This window comes from Thamnophis sirtalis, unplaced genomic scaffold, assembly GCF_051295495.1.
Source record: "Thamnophis sirtalis isolate CommonGarterSnake01/CBP01778 unplaced genomic scaffold, rThaSir2_p1.2 scaffold_5, whole genome shotgun sequence".
Lineage (NCBI taxonomy): Eukaryota > Metazoa > Chordata > Lepidosauria > Squamata > Natricidae > Thamnophis > Thamnophis sirtalis.
Window position 1 is genome coordinate 106,887,223 of NW_028261385.1, and position 26,392 is coordinate 106,913,614.

Here is a 26,392-nt window from a genome sequence, read left to right on the forward strand (position 1 = left end):
CGCCTAGGAGGTCCTAGGAGACCGGCCATGCCGTGTAAGCTCCTGCTGCCGTCACCACCCCACGCGCTCGTGCTAACCCTAACCAGGACAGAAAATCTGAGGCCCCTCAGCTTCCTGAGCCTGTGACATTAGAAATCACTGCGCGGCAGTTGGAAACTGCTGCATGGTGTTTTCTTGCAATGTGCGTGGCCGTGCAGCCGCGCACCTTAGAGGGAACATTGGTGCAATGAAATCCAAAATAGGCATTTCTCTGATTCTAAAATGTAGCTCCTAGAATCATTAACACCTTGGTCCTGTCTATGTCAAATTCCCTATTCATTGTAATGGGGAGACATAAATCTCCAAAATCACAGAAAAGGAATGGATAATTAAGTAATAGAATAAGAATAGAATAAGGCAGTTTGTTACTGCCTCAGACGCTCCCCCCCCCTTTTGGCTCTTTAAAGAAGGAAGGAAGCTCTTTAAAGAAGGAAGCGCTGGAAGCTTATTGAGACCTTAAGCTTTGACTGTGTTTGTTACTGCCTCAGACGCTCCCCCCCCTTTGGCTCTTTAAAGAAGGAAGCGCTGGAAGCTTATTGAGACCTTAAGCTTTGACTGTGTTTGTTACTGCCTCAGACGCTCCCCCCCCCTTTTGGCTCTTTAAAGAAGGAAGCGCTGGAAGCTTATTGAGACCTTAAGCTTTGACTGTGTTTGTTACTGCCTCAGACGCTCCCCCCCCCTTTTGGCTCTTTAAAGAAGGAAGCGCTGGAAGCTTATTGAGACCTTAAGCTTTGACTGTGTTTGTTACTGCCTCAGACGCTCCCCCCCCTTTGGCTCTTTAAAGAAGGAAGCGCTGGAAGCTTATTGAGACCTTAAGCTTTGACTGTGTTTGTTACTGCCTCAGACGCTCCCCCCCCCCTTTGGCTCTTTAAAGAAGGAAGCGCTGGAAGCTTATTGAGACCTTAAGCTTTGACTGTGTTTGTTACTGCCTCAGACGCTCCCCCCCCTTTGGCTCTTTAAAGAAGGAAGCGCTGGAAGCTTATTGAGACCTTAAGCTCTGACTGTGTTTGTTACTCCCTCAGACGCTTCCCCCCCCCCCCTCGGTTCTATCTTGCTCACCCGGCTATTTGCTGTCTGCCCTTTGATTGACTGGTGTGCTTACTAGGGTGGGGAAGAAGACGGCCCTCTAAACTCCCTGAACTGAGCTCTGTGTCACTGCGGCCTCTCCGGACATTGCCCTTTGCATCCCGCTCCAGCCACTAGGGATTGTGGCTGAGTTGGTGTGAGAGTAATGGGAGATGGCGACCATGGTGGCAGAGACTGGGCTCCAAAAACATCAGCACTTCCCGCCTCCTCTGCTAAAGTGGCTCAGGCTAGTTTCAAACCTTGGCCCCCTGGATTGGGACACTTATTCACCGTCAAGACTGCCATTTATGAATTGCTGGACTTCCTACTTTTTACATCCTGCCCTGCCTGCATACGGCCGCCTTGTATACTATCCATTTTTGATTGGACAGCCAAGGACGCTTTCCCAGGACATAGGAGGAGAGAGAAACGGAGTATCTCTCCCCCCCCCCTTTTTCATATTGTTATACATCTAATTGCGCAATTTTTTAAATAGTATGATGAGTGTATGGGACTGGTTGTGATTGAATGAATGGCCCACTTTTATTATCATATTGCTGTAAATTTTTGTGTTTTTTAACTTCTACGTGGGGACTGGTTGGGGGAGTGCATGGGTATGTATGATTCGGAGGACCTGCCGGGAGACGCGGGGGCCATGGGGATGGTTGAGGGGACCAGAGACACGGGAGAGGGTCGGGGTATTACGGTCGTAACAGGGAGGGGCAGATACGGCGGGGACTTTAGGGCAGGCCATTACCGGGGAAGGAGGGTTCGCTACATTACAGAGATCCCTCCTTCCGGCCCTATGAGTCCCACTCCGAGACCAGATGGCGCAAGTGATCAGGACCCTGGACTCAGGCTGCTGTCGCTAAATGCCAGGTCTGTAGTACACAAAGCTCCTCTCGTCCGGGACTTAATTTTAGACGAGAGGGCAGACCTGGCATGTATTACTGAAACCTGGCTGGGCCCAGAGGGAGGAGTCCCCCTTGTAGAGCTGTGCCCAGAAGGATTTCAGGTGCTGCACCAGCCGAGAGCCCAGGGAAGGGGTGGGGGTGTGGCCGTTGTTATCCGGGAGTCGTTAGTTCCTCGTAGGGTCCCTGCTCCGGAGCTTGTCGGGTGTGAGTCTCTGCTGATAAAGTTGGACCTCAAGGGTCAAGTGGGTCTGCTGTTAACGTACCTGCCTCCCAACAGCGTTGCAGCAGCCCTCCCCTCGCTCCTCGAGTCGGTAGCCGAGCTGGCAATTGAGTTCCCTAGGTTGATGGTCCTGGGGGACTTTAATTTGCCGTCGCTCGGTGAAAACTCTGACGGGGCGCAGGAGTTCATGGCTTCCATGACGGCCATGGGCTTGACCCAAGTAATTCGGGGCCCGACCCATTCGGCGGGGCACACGCTCGACCTCGTATTCCTCTCGGAGCAGTGGATTTGTGATCTTGGTCTGAGGGGTAATGACATCATACCCCTGTCGTGGACAGACCACTGCCTACTGAGGCTCGACTTCCGGAGGCCAAACCCCCACTGTAGGGAGGAGGAACCGACCAGGTGGTTCCGCCCCAGGCGACTCATGGAACCATTAAGGTTCCAGACGGAACTTGGGGTCATTCCTGATTCTTTCGCCCACAATCCGGTAGAGACTTTGGCTGCTGCCTGGCATTCGGCAGCATCAGAGGCCCTCGACCGGATTGCGCCACTACGGCCCCTCCGAGGCGGCGGATCCCGGAGACCTCCTTGGTTCACCGAGGAACTCCGGGAGATGAAGCGCCGGAGGAGATGCCTAGAGCACCGATGGAGGTCCAATAAGTCCGAATCGAACCGAGCAATGGTAACCACCTGCACCAAGGAATACACCAGAGCGCTTAGGGCAGCGAAAAGATCCCATATAGCCACCTTGGTTGCGTCCGCTGAGTCCCGCCCAGCCGCCCTGTTTAAGATAACCCGCTCCCTATTAAATAAAAGGGAGGCGGGGGAACCCTTACAGGGCAGAGCTGAGGATTATGCCCAATTCTTAGCGGACAAAATTGCTCGGTTTCGGTCGGACTTGGACTCCACCCCTGCAGTTCCAGCCGAGGCACAAGAGGATCAGATGGAACACCCCTGGGTTGAGTTTCAGGATGTTACCCCCGGGGATGTGGACAAGGCCATGAGGGCTGTGAGTGCCTCCACCTGCGTACTGGACCCGTGTCCCTCATGGCTGGTTACCAGCAGCAGTGAGGTGACACGAGGCTGGATCCAGGCGGTCGTGACCGCCTCTCTTCGGGAGGGGAACTTCCCCGCCGCACTGAAAGCGGCGGTGGTGAGACCCCTCCTAAAGAAGCCATCTTTGGATCCAGCTGTCCTTAATAACTATCGTCCAGTCTCCAACCTTCCCTTTCTTGGGAAGGTTGTTGAGAAGGTGGTGGCCTTTCAGCTCCAGCGGTCCTTGGAGGAAGCAAACTATCTCGACCCCTTCCAGTCAGGCTTCAGACCCGGTTACAGCACTGAAACCGCTTTGGTCGCATTGACTGATGATCTATGGAGAGCCAGAGATGGAGGACATTCCTCCATCCTGGTTCTCCTTGACCTCTCAGCGGCTTTCGATACCATCGACCATGGTATCCTTCTGCGACGACTGTGGGAGGTGGGGGTGGGAGGCACCGTGTTGCGGTGGTTCTCTTCCTACCTCTCGGACAGGTCGCAGTCGGTGTTAGTGGGGGGGCAGAGATCGTCCCCTAGGCCCCTAACATATGGGGTGCCTCAGGGCTCGGTCTTATCCCCCCTACTATTCAACATCTACATGAAACCGCTGGGAGAGATCATCCGCAGGCACGGGATTAGATACCATCAATATGCGGACGATACTCAACTGTATCTGTCCGCCCCGTGCCAACTCAATGAAGCGGCAGACGTGATGAGCCGGGGTCTGGAGGCGGTTATGGACTGGATGAGGGCTAACAAGCTTGTGCTCAACCCAGAAAAGACCGAGTGGCTGTTGTGTTTCCCTCCCAAGGATTCCACCAATATTCCATCTCTCAGGCTGGGGGGTCAAACTTTATACCCCTCAGAGAGGGTCCGCAACTTGGGAGTCCTCCTAGATCCACAGCTATCATTCGACCACCATTTGACGGCTGTGGCTAGGGGGGCATTCGCCCAGGTACGCCTGGTGCGCCAGTTGCGACCCTACCTGAATCGGGAGGCACTCACAACAGTCACTCGGGCCCTCGTGACCTCTAGGCTGGAATACTGCAATGTGCTCTACATGGGGCTGCCCTTGAAGAGCATCCGGCGTCTTCAGCTAGTGCAGAACGCAGCCGCGCGAGCGATAGTGGGTGCACCGCGGTTCACCCACATTACACCTATCCTCCGCGAGCTGCGCTGGCTGCCTGTCGACTTCCGGGTGCGCTTCAAGGTGCTGTTAATCACCCATAAAGCCCTACATGGTAGTGGATCTGGATACTTGAGAGACCGCCTTCTGCCAATTACCTCCCTGCGACCAATAAGATCACACAGATTGGGCCTCCTCCGTATTCCATCGGCCAGCCAGTGTCGGCTGGCAACTACAAGGAGGAGGGCCTTCTCAGTAGTCGCCCCGACCCTTTGGAACGAACTCCCCGTGGAGATTCGTACCCTCACCACCGTCCAGGCCTTCCGCGCAGCCTTGAAGAACTGGCTAGCCCGTCAGGCCTGGGGATGAAGATAGTTGCCCCTCCCGAATGATGAATGCATGTTGGTTACTGTTTTTATTATATGTGTCTTTGTTATTGTCTGTATCTCCCCTTCCCCGATTTTGTGTGAGCCGCCCTGAGTCCCCTCAGGGAAAAGGGCGGCCTACAAATCTCAATAAAATCACAAATCACAAAAAATAACAGAATCTTGGACTTTTTCTAGTCCAACCACCTGCTCAAGCATTCCGAACAAATGGCTGTCCAATCTCTTCTTAAAAACCTCCAGTGATGGAGCTTCCACAACTTCTGGAGGCAAGTCATTCCACTAATTAATTATTCTAAAGGGTTGATTCTCTCCCTGATTAGTTTCCATCCATTGCTTCTTATCCTGCCTTCAGGTCCTTTGAAAAATAGATTGACCCTCTCTTCTTTGTGGCAGCCCCTTAGATATATTAATAATGACAACTAGCTCCAGACTTGCAAAGAATCTTTCTTGGATGTTAAATAACACAGAAGACAAGAAAGAACCCTGAAATCTTTCATTATTATTTTTTTGTAGTGTCTGGAGAAAAAGGGATAAGCAATTCTTGCAATCCTCTAGGTCTGTAATGGCGAACCTATGGCATGCCTGCCATAGGTGGCACTCGGAGTCATTTGTCAGGGCATGTGAAATGTTGCCTTGCCAGCTCCAGGGCGCATGCACATGCTGGCCAGCTGACTTCAGCCTTCTTTTGAGGCCATTTTTCACTCTCCGGAGTCTTCCCTGAAACACAAAAAAATGGTCCTACAGGCAAACCGGAAGTTCAGGAATGAACTTCCCATTTGCTCATTGGGCCATTTTTTGCCCTCTGGATCCTTCAGAGAAGCCTCCTGAAGGCTCCGGAAGATACAAACAAACCAGAAGTCTGTTCCCGAATTTCTGGTTTGCCTGTAGGACCGGGGTTTTTTTTTGTGCTCCGGAGGCTTCAGGGAAGTTCCGGAAGCCCCTGGAGGGCCTCTGGGGGGGCGGGGGGCTGTTTTCACCCTCCCCAGGCTCCTAGGAAGCATGCATTGCATTTTGGGAGTTTGGGCACGCGCTTTGGGCACTTGGTTCGAAGATTAGCCATCACTATATCACTGTATCAGTTTAAAATTCCAATTTGTGGAAACAAAGACCTCATCCTCAAAATGGAAGTGTTAAAGTAGCTGTGTCGTGGAGAAGGCATACATGACTGCTCAGAGGTTGTCCCAGACATCCTCTGTACCAGTGATGGGATTCACATTTTTTTAATACCGGTTCTGTGGGTGTGGCTTGGTGGCTGTGGCATGGCTTGGTGGGAGTGGCTTGGTGGGCGTGGCAGGGGAAGTATACTGTACAATCTCCATTCCCTCCACACTCCAGAGGAAGGTTACTCAAAATCCCCATTTCCTCCCAATCAGATGGGGATGCAGAGAATAGATGGCGGTGGGGCCAGTCAGAGGTGGTATTTACCGGTACTCCGAACTACTCAAAATTTCTGCTACTGGTTCTCCAGAACTGATCAGAACCTGCTGAATACCACCTCTGCTCTGTATGGAACTTATGAGGTTATCAATAATTTATCCACAGCTACCTTTGCCTGGATGGATGTCCTTTGAAGCAGCTGTACCAAGCCTTTCGTTTCCCTTTGGAATGCTTTGCAGATTAAAGCACCTACATATATGAGGGACTGGAATAATAATGTTTTTTGTTTTCTATTTTTTTCTAGAAAGGGCAGTACACAATTGGGGGTACAGCAAGATTCGTCAGTTTGGCTGACTTAGTGGAACATTTTAAGAAGACAGGAATTGAGGAGGCATCTGGATATTATGTGTATTTAAGACAGGTAAATAACTTATCAAACTCATCCCTGAATTGTTCAAAAGGTAAATTTCATTATGTTGTCTAATATGGTTTATAGAAAGTGATATAGATATGTAAATTCAGACATTATCATGTATTCTGTGTGTGTGTATCTGTAATATATTATGTGTGTGTATCTATACATGTAATATTACTAGCATCAACAATATTATTCTCAAACTAAAGGCAATCTGTTCATGATAATCACAAAGCCAGTTGTGCTAATAAGGTGTGCTTATACAAGGTGAATTAATGAATTCTAAACCACTACTGAAATTTAGCATCAGATACGTCCATAAATCTTAACTTCATGTCCTTGATATTTTTCATTCATCAACTGCTTTTCTCAGACTCTAGTTTTGCTTTAATAATTAGTCTTAACATCCTGTACAGAGAAATAAGTTTGCACGAAAATAAGATAACTATGTGATTTCTTTGATTTTGGTTTTGCAAGTTCTATACAGTCAGTCATTGTGGCTTACAGTTTAGTAGGATTTATGAGCCTAGTCAGAGTAACTTATTCAATAAAACATGACTAAGACCATACTTAGAGTGACATGTAAGGTGTAAGCCTAGAATTTTCCCCAAGTATTTTGTTGTCAAAATTTGGAACAAAATTCATCTGGTGTCTTAGTCAGTATGTCCATCTCTAAAATGTCCATTTTCCCAAAGCCAGATTGGGAAAAGTGTTTGATCCTTGCAACTCTCTTTATCTTCCTCTGGTATCCAATGATCCTTGCAATCTTATCACATTTACAAACAAGTTCGGGGGTGGCTACAACTGTGGATCATACTTCGTTTCTAAGAAAGTTACAGACCATCTACAGGCTTCAGAGATATTCTTGGAAATATAACTCATCGCAAAAGCTGATGCTTTGCCTATTACCTGTTAGTTTCTTAGCATTTATTTGTTTTATAAATTTAAGAAAAGATAAACAACATTGGGTTGGAGTAGGCATCTGACCAGTGACTAATGAAATTGATAAGGGAAATATCCATAGGCATCTTGGTGCTCTTACTCTCTGTCTCAACATTTCCTTTTTCCTTCTCTTTTTTCATTTCATCCCCCCATTCCCTCTCCAAGCCTTTCAATGCCACTCGAGTGAATGCAGCTGACATTGAAAACAGAGTGGAAATGCTCAAAAGGAGGAGTCAAGCAGAAGAGGCAAACAAAGGTGGTTTCTGGGAGGAATTTGATGTGAGTAGAGTTTGTCTGCAGTGAACAATTCCTCGTGTTTTAGCCTCAGGAGTCAATGCTGCAATCCAAAGATTCATACATTATTTCTGGAACCTCTAGAAGCTCCACTGACGATGGCTATTGGGAGCTGTAATTCAGCAACATCTGAAAGCCAGAATTTCCTTACCCACAATACAGTTGTAGAAGAAATTAGGACTCAGACCAAAGATGTCTCAAGCAGAAATTCATTTCCTTATCATAGAAAGCATTACTCCCCAGACTTTCCTGATGTGAAGTGGCCTTGGCCAACAGTGACATAATCAATAGTCATATAGTAATTGTGAAATGCATCCATTAATTGAACAATTTAAATATTTTAAGATTTATTTTCTCCCATCTCTTTTTAAAATATGGATGTGCCTCTTTTCTTCAGCTATCAGCTACATCTGCATTACTAAAATATATCTTTATTTCTTCTTTCAGAGCCTGCAGAAACAAGAAACAAAGAACTTGTATGATCGACACGAGGGTCAAAGACCAGAAAATAAGAGCAAGAACCGTTATAAGAATATCTTGCCCTGTGAGTTTGGTGTTCAATCTTGCTTAGCTTATGCATGTAATACAATGAAATAACTAAGATGTAAATATGCCTCCTTCTACAGTTGAAATATTACAAGTTTTTCAAAACAAACAACTCCATAAAAATTACAGTTAGCATGGAAGCAAAAGTCTGGTTAGCACTTTATTGCATGTTGCACAACCTTTCATAGATATATTGCCTTATGGACTAACTTTTCTCCTGATGGATAGTCAAGTTAATTTTCTTCCAGCTTGAATGCCCAAACGTTTAAAGGAAAACCTTTTTAGTTTTAGCAGCTAGCAAAATTATTTCTTTATTTTTATAAAATTTGACGAGAATGAAAAAATGGTCCATATCAGAATAGAATAATATAAAACTGGCAAATACCTTTAAATGATTAAAACAAGACTACATATTAAAATCAAAAACAAACAAGATAAATGTGAGAAAGTAATGGAATGTGACTAAAACTAGAGAGGGAGGAGCAATAACACAATTCAAACTCTTTGGGTTTCTTCCATGGGGTTGGTGAGTAATCTATTTCCAGAGGTGGGCTTCAAAAATTTTATCTGCCTGGTTGCTGGGTGGGCATGGGGATGGCCTAACTGGCTTCCTGCACCACAGTGGGGGGGGGTCGTCACCTTCCCCAGGCTCCGGAGGCTTTCCTTCAGCCTCTGGGTGGGCGAAAACTGCCTTCCCTGGACTCCAGAGGCCCTCCAGAGGCTGGAAATGGGCCTGCTAAGGGCTCCCCCCACCAAATTCTCCCTCCTTTCCTGGATGGAGAAGGAAAGGCACATTACCTCTGGTCTTTTCTGCAGGATGTTAGTATCTCCTTGAAAATAAAGAATTAGAGGAACTGAAAAACAAAGCCTTGCATTTCAACTAAGTAGTGTTATCAAGGTCAGAGTATTTCCAGTGCTATTTTGGAAATAAGAATTTCAGCGCTATGTTTTCTGCTGCTTCAGATGAGTCATAGGAAATAAAAGCTGTCCCCTGCCATTTATATGTAGAAAATTTACTAAAGTCCCTTTCACAAATGGTGTGATTCTTCAGTGACATGTTGCTTGTCTGATCTTCCAGTTGACCACTCCAGAGTTATTCTTCAAGACAGAGATGTGAATATTCCTGGGTCGGATTATATCAATGCCAACTACATCAAGGTGAGGATTAGTTTACCCTGTAACATCTGGAGAAAAGAAGGGATGGGAATTTATTTTTTGAGTTTTTTTTAATCTCATCTCTTTATTTCTTGACAGAATGAGCTGTTCGGTCCGGAGGAATACAGTAAAACCTATATTGCCAGCCAAGGTTGCCTGGAGGCCACCATTAATGATTTCTGGCAGATGGTATGGCAAGAAAATTCACGCATTATTGTGATGACCACTCGGGAGGTGGAGAAAGGACGGGTAAGTAGACAGACAGACAAACAGATGATAGATAGATGATAGATAGACGATAGATAAATAGAAAGATGGATGGATATAGATAGATAGATAGATAGATAGATAGATAGATAGATAGATAGATAGATAGATAGATAGATAGATTAGGTTATTAATCTCCAAAATATGAGCTCAACATTAACAATCTGTACCAATGAGAGAAACAAGACAGAAACAGGACAGAAATATGCTTCATCATAATTTTTTACTTAACATTGAATTGGACTTCCACTAAAATCACTTTGGCTATCCTAAAAACAGTTTCAAAGCTGCACTTAAGGAGAAACCTGTAAACTTGTTTAACTGTTCTTAATGAAGCTCTAAATTTAAATAAAGTTCAAATGGTGCTCTTTCAGTCCCTCTTCCTTATCTTTTTCTGGTTTCCTAATAGAATAAATGTGTTCCCTACTGGCCAGAAGTAGGAAGCAGCAAAGAGTACGGGCCATATATTGTGGAAAATATTGGAGATCGTGAGGCAATAGACTATAAACTCCGACAACTTCGGCTTTCACCAATCAATAATGTGAGTACCTGAAACCTTAGAATATTTCCCTCATGCATATAACTTTTGACTCCAAACTTTGGTGGGAAGTAACAAATGAAAAGGAGACAGAGGTATAATACTCCCCCCCCCCAAGTTTTGTCTGTCCATCCTTTGAGCTAGTCTGAATAGGAATCCTTTTGATGATGACTTCACACAAAAGATCTTGGTTGAATGGACACCACTTGATCTCCTTCCAGCCATTGATTGAAAACCTTCATTCTCAATGATGTTTGGCATCATTCCTAGAGGTTTGTTGTTTCCTTTCCTCCCCCACCTGTTTGCAAGGACCAAATATACTGACAAATGTTTGCTAGGGTTTGGGTTATGGTGGATCCTAATGTAGACAGCAGCTCAGAAGACCAGAGACATAGCACAGGAAGCCATACTCATCTCCCTAATAGGTCATCTGGAAGAACTCTTAGCTATATTAACAGGGGGCTGAAAAGGCTTCATTTTGGGCAAAAGCAGCATCTCCTGGGAAGCCACCTTTTTCTCCTCAAAACCCAGTGACAGAATTAGTTTGTCTACAGTGTAAGATGGCATCCACTGCCATATCATATGCTGAAAGATGGATGTGAAAGTAATGCAGTCACTAGTGGGGTGTAGAAATAATACACTCGTGTCTCATCTCTCTCCCAACCTTAGTAACTTTTCAATAAAAAAAGAACACCACCAGAAAAGGAAAAAAGGACCCCTCTGCTCTGATGGGAGGCAACATTCCTTTTAGTCCAGTTGGACAATGAGGGTAGAACTCCAAACAGCAGCACGTGGGCCAAGGGTCCTGCTTTTCCTCATTGGAGAATTACATTAAAGAGGAGAGGGAAGAAAAACAGGCAATGCAAAGAAGTGGAGTTTTGCATTTATCACCTCACAAACTGGGAGAGACAATATAGTAGATGGATGGCAGTTCAGTCCTCCAGAACACATCCCCTCCAGCAGCCAACACCCAGAGAAGCAGGAAACCATCAGAAACAATACTCTAATGAAGGAGCCATTAAGAAGGAAACCTGCTGTATATACAGAACCAGCAAACTCCATTCTCCCTACCCCATGGATGATATTACCTACCCTGGTAATGAAATGTCTCCAATAAAACAATAGTTTCAGGGAGCATCAAAAACCCAACATTTCACACTTAATGAGCTGCGTGATATTTGTGATGAAAGTCCTGTAACTGTTTTTAAAACTGTTTAAATATTTTCCTTGAAAATAAGGAATATCATTTCAGGAAAATAGAAAACTATCATTTTAAAAGTCAGGAAAAAAATGAAGCAAAATTGCTCTGGGCAAGCAAGTGAACAATACAAGGTAGCGGGGGGGGGGGGGGATATTACTTTTTTCCCTTGGTTCCACCTCCAGCTTAATGCAGGATCCATTTTTCAGTGTTACAAATCCCAGCTGGATGTTTAAGAGAAGGGGAAGAAACATTTATTCCTATTCCTGAACTTTCTTCATTCAGAACACTTTAAAACAACTTCATCAAGATTGCAAGTGCTGCCCTTTTGCAGGAATATTCTGCCAGATTTTGGGGGAAAGTTGATCTCAAGATACGCTTTTTAATTTATTTGCTCTTTGGCACTTTCTTTGGCCCAAAGCTTTAACACAGAACCTGGTGCAACCTCTGAGATACAGTATTAGATGAACCCATAGTTAATGGCAATGAATAAGCCATTATGAAGCCCAATGCATGGAGGCCAAATGTACCAAGGTCTGGAACATTTGTTCCTGAATGGGACTTGAGCAGAGGAAGCCTTCTTTGTTGTCCTGAAGTTTCTGGCTGACTGACTGGCAGAAAAAGAAAAGTCATCTTCTACTGTCACTATCGGGAGCTTGGTGGGTGTGTTTTTTAGTTACTGCAAACAGGAACAGCCCAGAATAGAAGAAAAAACAGCAGACATGAGAATGTGTTTTGTATTCACATATTAGGGTGAGGCCGTGAGAGACATCTGGCATTACCAATACTTGAGCTGGCCAGACCACGGAGTGCCCAGTGAGCCTGGAGGGGTTCTTAATTTCCTTGATGAACTCAATCGGATGCAGGAAAGTGCCCCAGGAGCTGGACCCATCATAGTGCACTGCAGGTGAGCGATCTGCTGCCAATGAGGGCATATTGTGAAATATACCAGAAAGAAAACTCTGCATGCTACTGGGAAATTTATTTATCTGGTATCTAGCAAAACAGACCATGTTTTAAAGTTTAGCTTCTTTTTAAAAGTTTTTAAAAAGAAGATAAGAATCAATACAAACTAATAAAAGGAAAGAAAAAAGAAATCAAATGAAAAGCTAAAAGTGCTTTTTAAAGTAAATAAAAAGAAAAAAGAAAGAATAAAGATACAACAAAATGACTTCCAATTTTATAGCAGCTACAAGTATAATTATAAATTTACCTCTTTCTCTAAAGCTACAACATATCTCTCTTCTTTCTGTAGTCTATCTTGTCTAATTATCAAAATCATAAATGACACAATAACAGAATTGCAAGGGACCTTGGAGGCCTTCTAGACCAACCCCCTTCTCAAGCAGGAGACCCTATACCTGTGATGGTGGATCTAGGGCACAGGTAGCACACAGAGCCTTCTCTGCAGGCACGAGAGCCATTGCCCCAGCTCAGCTCCATCCAGCATGCATGCACGCCTCCCTACTGCCACATGTGCATTGCATTATGAGTGTGGGTGCATGCGCATGCGCTGTCATGCGCATGAATGCTTTCAGCACATGATGACAAAAAGATTAGCCATTACACTGCCCAATACCATTTCAGACAAATGGCTGTTCTTAAAAACCTCTAGTGATGGAATACCCACAACTTCTGGATGCAAGCTGTTCCACTGAGTAACTGTTCTCAATGTCAGGAAATTTATCCTTAGTTCTAGGTTAGATCTCTATTTGATAAGCTTCCATCCATTGCTTCTTATCTTGCCTCCAGGTGCTTTGTAGAAGAGTTGATTCCCCCCTCCTCTCTGTGACAGCCCCTCAAATATTGGAACACTGCTATCATGTCACCCCTAGTCTTTCTCTTCATTAGACTATACATACCCGGTTCCTGCAACCATTCATCATATGTTTTAGCCTCCAATTCCCTAATCATCTTTGTTGCTCTTCTCTGCACTCTTTCTAGAGTCTCCACATCTTTTCTACATCATGGCGACCAAAACTGAATGCAGTATTCCAAATCATGTGATCTTCACATGATCTTGGTTCTATCCCCATGGTGGGTTTCAAACTTTTTTGTTACCGGTTTGGTGGGCGTGGCTAGGTGGGGGATCATGTGACTGAGTGGGCATGGCCAACTTGACATCACTCATGTCCATGCACGTTCAGTCACATGACCCCCCCAAACCCCACCCACAGAAAAAGGTAGGATTTTTTATAAATTTCTACCTATCTACCTATCTACCATCCTGCCCTCCCCTCACCCCACTCCCCTCCTTTAGCAGCCCTGGCCCTAGCCCTGCTTCCTCCCCCCCCCACCGCCTCTTTGTTTGGGCTGCTTACCTTCCTCCCATCATGGCTGGTCCAGATTCTGGAAGGCAAGCTGACCTCCGCTAGTTTTTGGTGGCCCCCAGCCAGCCGCCACTGCTGGGAAGCTGCTGGCAAAGAAGTCTCCCAGCTCAGACTTGCAAGGCAATGGAATGCGTGTGCACGAAGAACAGGGTGGTAACAGCAGCGGCTTTTTGGCCGACCTCCGGTACTTTTCAGTGGCCTGCAGCCACCCGCCACAGTCACAAAATGGCTCTCAAAGAGGCTTCTTTGCCAGCTGCTTCCCAGCAGCTGCGGCTGGCTGGGGGCTGCCAAAAATTACCGGAGGTCAGCTTGCCTTCTGGAGTCCTGACCAGCCACCGCAGCAGGAAGGTAAGCAGTGGGGAGGGGGAAATAGGGCCGGGGCCACTAAAGGAGGGGAAATGGGGCAACATGTGTGACTGGCGAAGGGAGAATGGGTGGTAAGAGAGTGGCTGCTCTGGGGCATGGCCAGAGCTGGGGAATGGTGAATTCCCCAACCCAGCTGTGGCGGGCGGGGGCTCCGGAGCCTCAGGGAATGGAACATCCCTGGGGTCCCAATCCCCAACCCAAGGCAAAGGGTGAGCGGGCGGCACTTACTTTTGGTGAGCTGAGCAGAATGGGCAAGGCACAGAAATGACTGGCGAGGCATGTAGCTCAGCCACATGGTGAAGTGAAGGCAACATATATAGGACTGGGATGGGTGGGGCGAGTGTTGAGCAAGCATTGAGGGGTGGACAGGGCGAGCGAGTGAGTGTCGAATGGGTGGGTGGGTAAGCAAGTGTCGAGTGGACAGGCGGGGCGAGTGAGCGATGACCGGGCAACCGGTTCGGGGGCATGGCCAGCCAGCGGTCACTACCAATTCCATGGCCCATGCCAAATTTCTGCTACCAGTTCGCACAGACCGGTGCAAACTGGCTGAATATCACCTCTATTCTGTCTCTGTTGATGCAGCCTAGGACTCTGTTGTCTTTCATTTCTTTTTCTGTTTTCCATAAAAAGTCTATAAGAAGTTTCCATCAGTAAATATAGATATTGTTTTTTCTCTAATCAAAGAATTCCATTGGGCCTCTCAGTGAGTTCCATCATCTTCAGCAACCATTCTTTCATTGTAAGTTTTGCCAAATAACAAAAACAAATTCCCATGTATTTTTTCCAATCGTTTGTCCATCAGACACAAAAGAAAGCCCTCCAGTATGATTTGTATCTTAATCTTTGAAATCACCTAAATCAGCATGTTTATTTGAATCCCATATTTTCTAACTTTTTTACATGTCCATCAAGTATGATAAAATGCCCTTTTTTCTTGTTTGCATTTCCAACATGTATTTGAAGTGCTTTTATGTATTCAAGACAATTTCTCTGGTGTCATATCCCTATGGTACATCATATCAAAATCCTCTTTAAGATTATAACATAGTTAAATTTCTGTCCTTTAAACCACATATTCTCCCATTCCATCTTAGGCCACTATGATCTATTCTTTTACTTGTTCTTCTGTTTTAAATATTAATAAATGTTTATACATTTTAGTAATTATATGTTCATCATTTGTATACGATTTTATTTCATACTCCGTCAACTCTTTGGTTTAGATTAGTTTTTTCTAATAACTGTAAATAAAACCATTGGAAACTATGTCCCTCTGCCACCCATTTATTTTGTATACTGCTTGACAAATTTCTAGGATCTTATAATAAGTTAATCATTTGTATTTGCCTATTAATTTTCATCTATAAATGCTTCTTGTGGGGAGAACCACAAAGTTTTTTGTAAGTCACAACCTGGATTTGTGCCTATTCAATATTCTCATTAACGCATATTTAACAAATGATTTTTAAAATCTACAACTTTGACAAATACCTATGCCACCCATATCTCATGCTCCAAAAGCCTTCTGTTTTTTAGCATCACTGACTCTTTCATCCAAACTGAAGTGCAAAATGAAATTTCAATTCAACTACAGCCATCTTCTTTCCTTTGCATCCTGAAACATTTTATATTTAATTTGTGGTTCCATGCTACACAATTTTAGATGTATCTTTTTGCCGCTGTTTCAATGGTGCATCATTTAAATTGTCAAAACACATATTGTCTGAAACAAAAACACGATTCTAGGTAGAACATTCATTTTTATTACATCACAATCTCTCCAGCAATGACAAATGTAGAGACCTGCCTAGAGAATTGCCAAAAGTTGGACTCGACTTACAATAGAATAGAATATTCTTTATTGGGCAAGTGTGATTGGACACACAAGGAATTTGTCTTTGCTGCATATGCTCTCAGTGTACATAAAGTAAAAATACATTCATCAAGAATAAAAAGATACAACACTTAGTGATAGTCAAGATTACTAATAAGCTATCAAATCATACTAGGAAACAATAAAAACAATATAAATTGAAAGATACAAGCAACATGGTTATAGTCATAAGTGGGGAGAGATAGATACTAGGAAGGAAGAGAAGAAAATAATAGTAATACATTCTTGGTAAGAATTCAATGTTGTGGGAATTAATTGTTAAGTAGAGTGATGGCATTCAGGAAAAAAACTGTCCTTGTGTCTAGTTGTTCTGGTGTGCAGTGCCCTATAATGTCGTTTTGAGGATAGAAGTTGATAATGGATAACATCATCTTCATCCTCCTCCTCAACATATCTTTTAAAACTAATACTATGCTTAACATATTTATTTTAAGTGGCATACAATTATGGCATTGTGATGTCTGATTTTTCTTCATAAATTCTTCATGTTTTTTGTTAACATCTTCATCTTCTGTTTGTTGATCTTAAAACTGGCTAATGCACCAAATTCTTTTAGTTTTCCCATTAATCTTTAAATTCCATTAAAGGATTTGCCAAAACCAACATCAAATCATCTTCAAAACCCTTAACTTTTCAGTCTCTTTTTAATTAAGTCTCTTTATTCCCACAATTCTCTTACCTTGTTTTATATTTGGCTCAGGAATTCTAGAAGTTGAAGTCTGCAAGTCATAAAAGGGCCATCATTCCCCTCCCCTGCTTTAAGTATTTGTTTATATTTTTTATCCAGAGAGATTTCATTTGCTTTATACAAGTTAGAAAAATATTGATGAAATGTTTTTTGCTTGGCCACTCTGTCCTTTAGCACAGTATTTCCCTTTTGTAGTTTCAATGCTATTCCATCTCTTTTTCTTTTAGTAATTTATATGCCAACCATTTCCCTGATTTGTTTGTGAGCTCAAAAAAAAATTGTTTTTCATTTTTGTTCCCATTTCTCTTGCTATTAGCGTAGATAACTGTAATTGTAAAAGCCTGATTTGTTAGGAATTTTTTTTCTCTAAATGTATTTAATTTTCTTTTTATCTCATCCAAAAGAGCTTGCGTTTTCTTTTGCCTCTTCTTTTTGAATTCATTATTATGTTGTAAGAAATATCCTCTGATAAAAGTTTTACTTCCAGTGAAGGTACTTAAATCAGTATCTTTGTTAAATCATTTTCACAAAATTCTTTAATTTCTCTTTACAGTCCTCTACTATTTTTTCTCCTGAAAAATGTCTGTCCCAAATGTAAATTAGTCTCCATCTAAAAGAATTGGATTTCCTTTTAAAAACCAAACGCACAGGTTTATGATCTGAAAGTCTGCTAATATGTCTACTTTAGAAACCTTATTAGCCAAATTCTTTGAAATCCATATCATATCTATTCTTGAAAAGGACCCGTCTTTCAGAAAAGTAGGTGAATTCTCTTGAATTGCTATGTCTTTTTTGTTTCCATATGTCCACAAGCTAGAATGCTAGAGTAGAATAGAGCTGGAAGGGACCTTGGAAATCTTCTAGTTCAGTTCCTTGCTCAAGTAGGAGACCCTAACCATTTCAGACAAGTGACTGTCCAGACTCTTCTTACAAACCTCAAGCAATTAAGAACCCACAATTTCTGAAGGCAAGCTGTTCCACTGGTTAATTGTCCTCACTATTAGGAAGTTTCTCCTTAATTCCAGGTTGCTTTTCTCCTTGATTAGTTTCCATCCATTGTTTCTTTTCCTGCCTCTCGTGCGTTGGAAAATAAGTTGACCCCCTCCTCTTTGTGGCAGCCACTCAAATACTGGAATACTGCTATCATGTCACCCCTAGTCCTCCTTTTCTCTAGACTAGCCAACTCCAAATCCAGCAACTGTTCTTCATATGTTTTAGTCTTCTGGCCTTTAATCATCATAGTTGATCTTCTCTACATGTTTTCCAAAGTCTCAACATCTTTTTGGTAGTATGGTAGTATGGTGACCAAAACTGGATGCAATATTCCAGGTGTCTTACTAAGGTTTTATAAAGTGGTACTAATACGTCCCATGTTTTTGATTCTATGCCTCTGTTTATACAACCAAGGATTGTATTAGCTTTTTTGGCTGTTGCCGCACACTGCTGGCTCATATTTAAATGATCATCCACTAGGACGCCAAGGTCCCTCTCACAGTTACTGTTTTTGAGTCAGGTTTCACCTAATCTCTAGTTATACCTTTGTTTTTTCCTGCCTAAATGTAAAACTTGGCTTTTTTCTACATGAAAACTCATTTTGTCAGATAGGGCCCATTGTTCCTTTTGGATCCTGAGCTTGTTTTCTGGGGTGTTGGCTATTCTTGCCAGCTTAGTGTCATCTGCAAATTTGACGAGTTCCCCTTCTAAACCCTCATCTGAGTCATTTATGAAGAAATTAAAGAGTACTGGGCCTAAGACAGAACTTGTGGTACCCCACTGCTTACTTTCCTCAGTGTAGATGTAGTACCATTAAGAACTACTCGTTGAGTACAGTTTGTCAGCCAGTTACAAACCCATCTGGTGGTGATGCTGTCTATTCAATATATTTTTCTAGCTTACTAAGGAGTAGGTTGTGATTTACTTTGTTGAATGCCTTACTGAAATCTTGGTATACTATGTCCATAGCATTTTGCTGGTCTATTACGTTAGCCTAAATTATCCATCAAACCAGATACAACTTTTAGCAATTTGTCTTGAGTTTCCAAGCTCCCTTTCTTGAAGAAGGTAAGTGAGAAGATGGCTGCACTGCAGCTTCAGAGGTCCCAGAAGAAACCAATTATTTAGACCTTTTCTGGTCAGGATTCAGGCCAGGACATAGTAGGGTAACATCATTGTTTTCCCTTGTTCATACCTCTGGAAGAAAGAAATTGAAATGGCCCCTACCCTGCTCTTGAACCCAAAGCCCTGGCTCTGCCCCAGGCTTTGAACTACGGTGCGTGAAGTATTTCTTTGGATTGATGCAAGATTGGTTGTGGGCTGTTTCTCCCAGGAGAACCACAGATCTCTCCTTGATCCATTTTTTTTAATATACTGCCTTATTGTTGTTTGTCACCCAGAATTTTCAAAATTGGGCAACCTAATTAATGTGATTAATAAATAAATACTTCTGAGGTTTTATTTGAAATGCTGCAGCAGTGTCTTGTCAGGGGGCAAATCTAGGTATAATCCATCATGACTATTCTGTCCTCTCCACTCCTGTTAGTACCATTGGCTCCAAGGCTGTGACTTCTGTGCTCACTGGTTCACTAGTTTGGTGAATACGAGGGCCACTACTTTCTCTGTAGTAACCAGAGGTGGTATTCAGCCAGTTCTCTTCAGTTCGGGTGAACTGGTAGCAGCAGCTGTGGGAGGCTCTGCCCACCCGTCCTGACGTAATGTGTGAGCATTGCGCATGCGCAGAAGCGGGGGCGTGTGAGCACTCACATTTGCAAACCATTGGAAAAGTAAGTGAATCCCACTGCTGGTGGTAACCCTCTAGATTTGTTAGATTTTGGTGCAGATCTCTAGGAAAATATAAGACATTGTTTAAATGGTCTGTTCCTGAGTTACTTCCATTTGTGTATTCTGTTCTCAAGAATGTCATTGTTGGCTCAGTTCTTGTTAGTGATTTTAATATTTTACATAGATTTGGGCCAACCCCCAGTTCTGTTTGTGGAACAGTCATAATGTGACATAAACAAATTGAAATGTGCCTATTTTGTGCTTGAATGCACTCCGATGCCCATAATCCACATTTCTTCCTCTTTCCACAGTGCTGGGATTGGTCGCACTGGGACCATCATTGTCATTGATATGACTGTGGATATGATTTCCACCAAAGGTGAGACCAGTTTGGGTATCTGATCTTGCATTGGCTGAAGCTTCCATTCTTGCTTCCCACTAATTACCTTTGAGATACTATATAAAAAGGGGAGGAAACACCATACAGGGGTAGCCAAGGATCACTTAAGTCTGTCTGTCTGTCTCTCTCTCTCTCTTTTCTCCTCTCTCTTCTTTGTCTGCTCTCTCTCTTTTCTCCCTCCCCTCTCTCTCCTCTCTCTTCTCTTTCCTTTCTCTCTCCTCTCTCTTTTCTCTCTTCTTTGTTCTCTCTCTCTTCTTTTTCTCTTCTCTCTCTCACTCTCACTGGGAGATATAGTGGGAAAAAGGTTGGCAGAGCACATTCGGGTGAAGTAGAGAAAGACCCTTAATTAGCCATGACAGGGAAGTTGCTACATCTACCTTTCTGGTGATCATCATTTCTAGGCATTTCTAGAGCCAAGCACTACATGTGAAGCGATCCATTGAAACTTAAATCCTGATCAAGTAAATATTTAATATATCAAGGTTTAAATTCTACAGACTTTAAGGAGGCTACTATAGGTATCTTTAATCCTGTTTACATCTGGTAATGAACATAAACAGGTCATTTTTGCAAGTATAACAGTAGGATTTAAAATTGCTTAAATGTTGCTGGATTGTTGTTATGACTTAATTAATAATTAAATCTTTTTTTAAGTAAATTCACCCTTTCATATTTAGTCATTCACAAATTACCTTAAATGCTACAGAAAAACAGCCTAGAAATTCTGCACACGTGTACTTCATCTGAAGGAACAACTTTAGTGCTTCTGTGTAAATATTTTATTTATTTATTAGATTTTTATTCCACCTTTATTACTTCATAAGCAGTGGTGGGTTTCAATTTATTTTACTACCGGTTCGCTTGTGAGTGCGCACAAACCTCCCACTGCCACCAGTACCGGTTCACCCGGTCCGAGGTGAACAGGCAGAAACCCACCTCTGTTTATAAGTAACTCAAGGTGGTGAACATAGCTAATACTTCCTCCTATTTTCTCCACGACAACTTTGTGAAGCAGGAGTGTGAGTGACTGGCCCCAAATCATCCGGCCGGTTTTCATGTCTAAGGTGGTGCTAGAAAGAGGCCAGAATGGATCCTCCGATCCAGATGGAGTATTTACGCTCAGGTGGGGCAATGATCTTGATTTTCATTGTGCTGGGTGCCAGCGCTGTGATTTTCTTCTGCATCCGGTTGGCGATGCCAGGGTACATGGTGGTGCCACCAGAGAGGACGGTGTTGGCATACAAATCCTTACGGATATCAACATTACACTTCATGATGGAGTTGAAGGTGGTTTCATGGATGCCGTAGGATTCCATGCCCAAGAAAGATGGCTGGAAGAGCGCTTCTGGGCACCTGAACCGCTCGTTGCTGATGGTGATGACCTGCCCATCGGGCAGCTCGTAGCTCTTCTCCAGGGAGGAGCTGGACACGGCGGTGGCCATCTCCTGCTCAAAGTCCAGAGCCTAGGTGGCACAGTGGTTAGAGTGCAGTACTGCAGGCCACTTCAGCTGACTGATATCTGCAGTTCAGCAGTTCAAATCTCACCGGCTCAAGGTTGACTCAGCCTTCCATCCTTCCGAGGTGGGTGAAATGAGGACCCAGACTGTGGGGGCAATATGCTGACTCTGTAAACCGCTTAGAGAGGGCTGAAAGCCCTATGAAGCGATATATAAGTCTAACTGCTATTGCTATTGCTATTGCTATAGAAGTCCCAGTCTTCTGGTTTGTAGGCCAGTATCTTAACCACTACATCAAATGAGTTCTACATGTTTTAACCTATTTTCCTATTCATCCTTTCTTTCTCATTGTCTCCCAGGACTGGACTGTGACATAGATATTCCAAAGGCCATTCAAATGGTCCGGTCGCAGCGCTCAGGAATGGTGCAGACTGAAGCTCAGTACAAGTTCATCTATATGGCCATTTGCCAATTTATAGAGGTCACCAAAAAGAAGCGGGACATATTGCAGGTAGTGGATTGAAGGAGGCATGCAAATGCCATTCTCTTACTTTGGGTGGTGATTGTATTTTCCTTTAGAGAAGCAGATGGCACCAGTGGTGGGATTCAATTTTTTTTACTACCGGTTCTGTGGGCGTGGCTTGGTGGGCACGGCAGGGGAAGGATACTGCAAAATCCCCATTCCCTCCCCACTCCACTAACCTGCTTTCCAGCTCCATTCTCTTCTGCAGGGCAACAAAAGAAGACCAAGCCTATCAGCTGGGAGGCAGTGAATAGATTAATTGGGTGCCCCAGCCTTACAGGCTAGGCTTCCCTGCAGCCCCCTGGGAACAAAAATGGGCTGTGGGGGGATGCACTATACCCCATGCATTCCATTTTGGGACTAGCGGGCCTCCCTGCATTTACCTGGGGCCAAAACGGGGCATGTGGAAACTCCTGGAAGGGGCAGGGCAGGTGGGGCCATGGCCAGTCAGAGGTGATATTTGCCTGTTCTTCGAACTACTCAAAATTTCTGCTACCGGTTCACCAGAAACAATCGGACCTGGCTGAATACCACCTCTGGATGGCACCCACCAAGATAGTTAGCTCCCTAGCAAAGGGACAATAGCTATGGCACATTCATCTTCTAGCAGCCATCTTAGAGACACTTGTTAGAGAACCAACCTGGTTTATCCTCATTGGCTGAGCCCTTGTCATCTTCACTGGCTCTGCAGTAATTAGTGGATCAAGAGACTTGCCAGTCTGGGTTACAGCAGAGATTTCAAGTTCTTTCACAAACTGGAAAATGGAAGAAGAATGGATGGTGGGAGAGCGCGTGTTTGTTTTGACTGTGCTTGACTTCTGCTTCCTTCTGTTCACATTGGCAGTTTCAGCTCCTTGCCTTCCATACAGTAAGAGAGTGTTCAGTGAACAATGAATATCCAATCCCCCCCCCCCCCCGTCTCTAGCTTTACTTTTATCCCTTTTCTCGCTGCTGCAGTCTCCGAAAGGAAGACTAAATGAATCAGAATATGGGAATATCACCTACCCACTTGCCCAGAAGATCTCACACCCAAAGATTTCTAGAAAATCGTCCAGGTAAGACATTTGTTCAAAGCAAGCAATACTATTTATGAAGATAATCCAATGTTCTGAAAGTGGTAGACATTAGATAATTGACATTATTCTTTCCTGCAGCAAACTCTGAACTATATGCAAGTTTCATGTCAATGTTGAATTTAAACTGGATAGAAGAAACTAAGAATAATGGATATTTTCCTGGTCTTTATCACTGACATACGTTACAACATCTTAAACTTGCTGTGTTCCACTCTTCAAAACATTCTCTCTTTTGGGGGGGTACTATGATTGAAAACAAATATCTATATGAATCAAAACTTGGGAAAATGTCCTATGAGATAAGCTGAAAGATTTCGCCTAGGGGGGGGGGGGAAATGAAAGGGAGTCATGATGGCAGTCTACAAATCCTTCTCACAGACAATAGAGATTACGTGTCTCTTGTTGCTCTAAAATTTAGAATTAAAGCCAATTGATGAAATAGCAATAGCAGTTAGACTTATATACCACTTCATAGGGCTTTCAGCCTTCTCTAAGCGGTTTACAGAGTCAGCATATCGCCCCCACAGTCTGGGTCCTCATTTCACCCACCTCGGAAGGATGGAAGGCTGAGTCAACCTTGAGCCGGTGAGATTTGAACCGCTGAACTGCAGATAACAGTCAGCTGAAGTGGCCTGCAGTACTGCACCCTAACCACTGCACCACCTCGGCAGGAGGTTGCAGGAAAATCACTTTCAGCTAAATGTTAACAGAATCTCTAAGACTATGAAGTATTGAACAGGTCGTCTTTGAAACGTCTTCTTTGCTGATGTTATTTTAACAGCAACTTGGCAATCTGATGAATTGAAAGAATTCTGAAATTTGATCCTGTGTATATGTGAAAGCAAATGATTGATGTTCAAAATCCATTTCAATAATATCATTTTGTGCCATATACGTGCTGCATTGAAAGGTTATTTTTAAAAATCCTACGGAACCTGCTCTATGTATGAGGAAGCCAACACATTTTAAAATAGCAGAAAGCACCTCATTTTGACTAATTGGTATGGCTATCTACTGAACGGGCACAAAACTGGATTTAAATAAGCTGTCATGTGTTCTCAGAATTTGAATAGCTCAAATATAATTTGAGACCACATTCTCTGGATCTATAGACTCTCATTTATTCCTTTCCAGCCCATCTCAACCCACTCTCCTTAGTGAATAACTTCCTTATTTTTTCATGTAATTCAAATCATATTCGGTCTATTTATGCAAACTGAGTAAATGTGAGTTGCCAAACAACAGCAACAATAACACTCCCTCCAAACCTAACTGGATTGAAAGCTAATATTTAATTGTTGCTTTCTTATGGGTCGTCTGATAAACAAAAAGCAACGATGTTTTCCCTTAAAGCAAGAAAGAGTGGAATATGAAAAGTTGCATGAGGCTCATGCACATAACAAGCCCATCAATGATTCAACATTTTCTATGAACCTTGTTTGTCTTCTTTTGCTCTTTTTCTCCTTTTACAGGCAAAAGGAGGAACCAACCCTCTATGAGAATTTAGACAACATGAAAGGGAAAAAGGAAGAGAAGGGTCATAAACCATGGCCTTCTGGGAAAGAAAAGAAACCTAAAGGCTCTTTGAAGAAAAAATAACCATCATTGGCTCCATTCGCAGTGATCATTTGTCTTTGCTAATAACAATTTTGTCTAGAGGTTTACAGAATTGTAGATGGCTGTCCAAACACATTTTGGTCATTGCATGGAATTTCATTTCTCCTTTCATCACTTTATTCTCTCTTGTCCTTTGGTCCCTTACATATATTATTTTAAATTATCGTAAGCCTCTTAGATGTTTATTTCATTTGCATGTAGAATCTTGCACCCGCTGTGATTGTGCAGGCTGTGGTTCTCAGCCACCAATTTATTGCCTTGATTCCTTACCTCCTAAACTTCCCCATCTTTCAGCACAACTACGAGCTAGATTTCTACTGTTTTTGAGTCTGTGCAAAGTATCTCATTCCACCTGCTTGTGTTCCCTAGACCTTTCCTAAGAGGGCCTAGCCCTTCCCATTTTTTTAGAATGTACCCCTTACTAAGTGGTACAAAGTTTAGTATGGATCTGGATCTGGCAAACCATGTACTTTCGCTTTGGTTTGGGCCATTCCACTTATTGGACCCAGAAGCTGAATACAGTGCTTTTCAATAAGCATTGCTTCTATAGCTTAAGCTTTCTAATCCAGTTTCTTCCTAGTGTTTGTTTGAAACTTCATCAGATCAAAGCTGACCATGTTCCATTTACAACTGGGAACCACAAGCTATCTGTTTATTCACCAACCATTTGGCAATTGCACTCTGTAAATAATAGATTGGGTTGCTTTACTCTGTAAATAAACCAGATATTTGTTTGGTATGTGCCTCCTCTCACTTGCTCAATATATCTAATATATTAATATATTTTACCATAGCATAGATTTTAATGTAGTCAGGGCCAGGAGGCCCTTTGGTCAACTGTATGGTTATGCTAGTTACGCCCTTTCCTGGATCAAAAATTCCCTACTCATGGCCATTCATTTCCTAGTCACCTCCTGTCTTGATTATTGCAACTCGTTCTGCTACATGGGGCTATCCTTGGAAAGCATCTGGAGGCTCCAGTTGGTTCAATATGCAGCAGCCTACATGGTTTTGTGCAAACCTCAATGTGCACATGTATTCCCTCTCCTGCGGGAGCTGCATTGCTTGCCAGTTTGCTTCTGGATGCAATTCAAGGTGCTGCTTCTCACCTTTAAAGTCCTTCCTGGCTTGGGACCAGGTTATCAGAGGGACTGTCTCTTGCCAATCATATCCACCCAGCCCACTAGAGCAGGGAGGCAAGGAATGTTGCGGGTTGTGTCCCCTAAGGAGGTAGGACCCAAAAGAAGGACATACTCCATGGTGGATCCCTCTTTTTAAATATCGTCCCTTCAGAAATTAACCTCCCCCCCCCCCATTTTGACACTCTTTTGTAAGGCTTTTGATAAAAGAAATGTCCTTCTGGGTTTGGCTCCAAGTAGGGAAAAAGACACTGGAGACATGGAGGCTGCTTGGAAAGATGGTTTATTGTTGGACAGGGCCACATGGCTTGAGCCCTGAACAGAAAAGGTGATCACATGCTTCAATGTTGGTGGAGAAGAAAGGAAGGGCTGGGGAAGGGGCTTGCTAGGCTTTTTATAACCTGTTTAGTCCCACCTCTCTGTTTCCTGTTCCTGTGTAAGAAATGTATTCTGATTGGTTGTCAGACTCCCATGGGGCCATGCAGGGGCTACTTTCTAGGCTGTGTTTTGAATCCAGGTATGGATGAGTTCTCAGATGCCATGTGGTCAGTTGAGTAAAGTTCGATAAAGTTGCTATAAAGTTATTATCCATTCCCCCTGCAGC

The 26,392-nt window shown here is 43.5% G+C and overlaps 1 protein-coding gene across 1 annotated transcript in view; it reads left to right on the forward strand.

The window, feature by feature from the left end:
* The window catches only part of PTPN6 (protein tyrosine phosphatase non-receptor type 6), a 52,805-nt gene extending 27,419 nt beyond the window's left edge, over positions 1–25,386 (forward strand). The window contains exons 7-17 of the mRNA XM_087716454.1: positions 6,470–6,586; positions 7,688–7,801; positions 8,264–8,360; positions 9,441–9,520; positions 9,617–9,766; positions 10,194–10,325; positions 12,273–12,427; positions 19,888–19,955; positions 21,793–21,944; positions 22,914–23,011; positions 24,505–25,386. Coding sequence (XP_087572580.1) covers positions 6,470–6,586; positions 7,688–7,801; positions 8,264–8,360; positions 9,441–9,520; positions 9,617–9,766; positions 10,194–10,325; positions 12,273–12,427; positions 19,888–19,955; positions 21,793–21,944; positions 22,914–23,011; positions 24,505–24,631 — 1,290 coding nt within the window. The 3' untranslated portion in view covers positions 24,632–25,386. The remainder of the gene's footprint in view (positions 1–6,469; positions 6,587–7,687; positions 7,802–8,263; positions 8,361–9,440; positions 9,521–9,616; positions 9,767–10,193; positions 10,326–12,272; positions 12,428–19,887; positions 19,956–21,792; positions 21,945–22,913; positions 23,012–24,504) is intronic.
* The last annotated feature ends 1,006 nt before the right edge of the window (positions 25,387–26,392 follow it).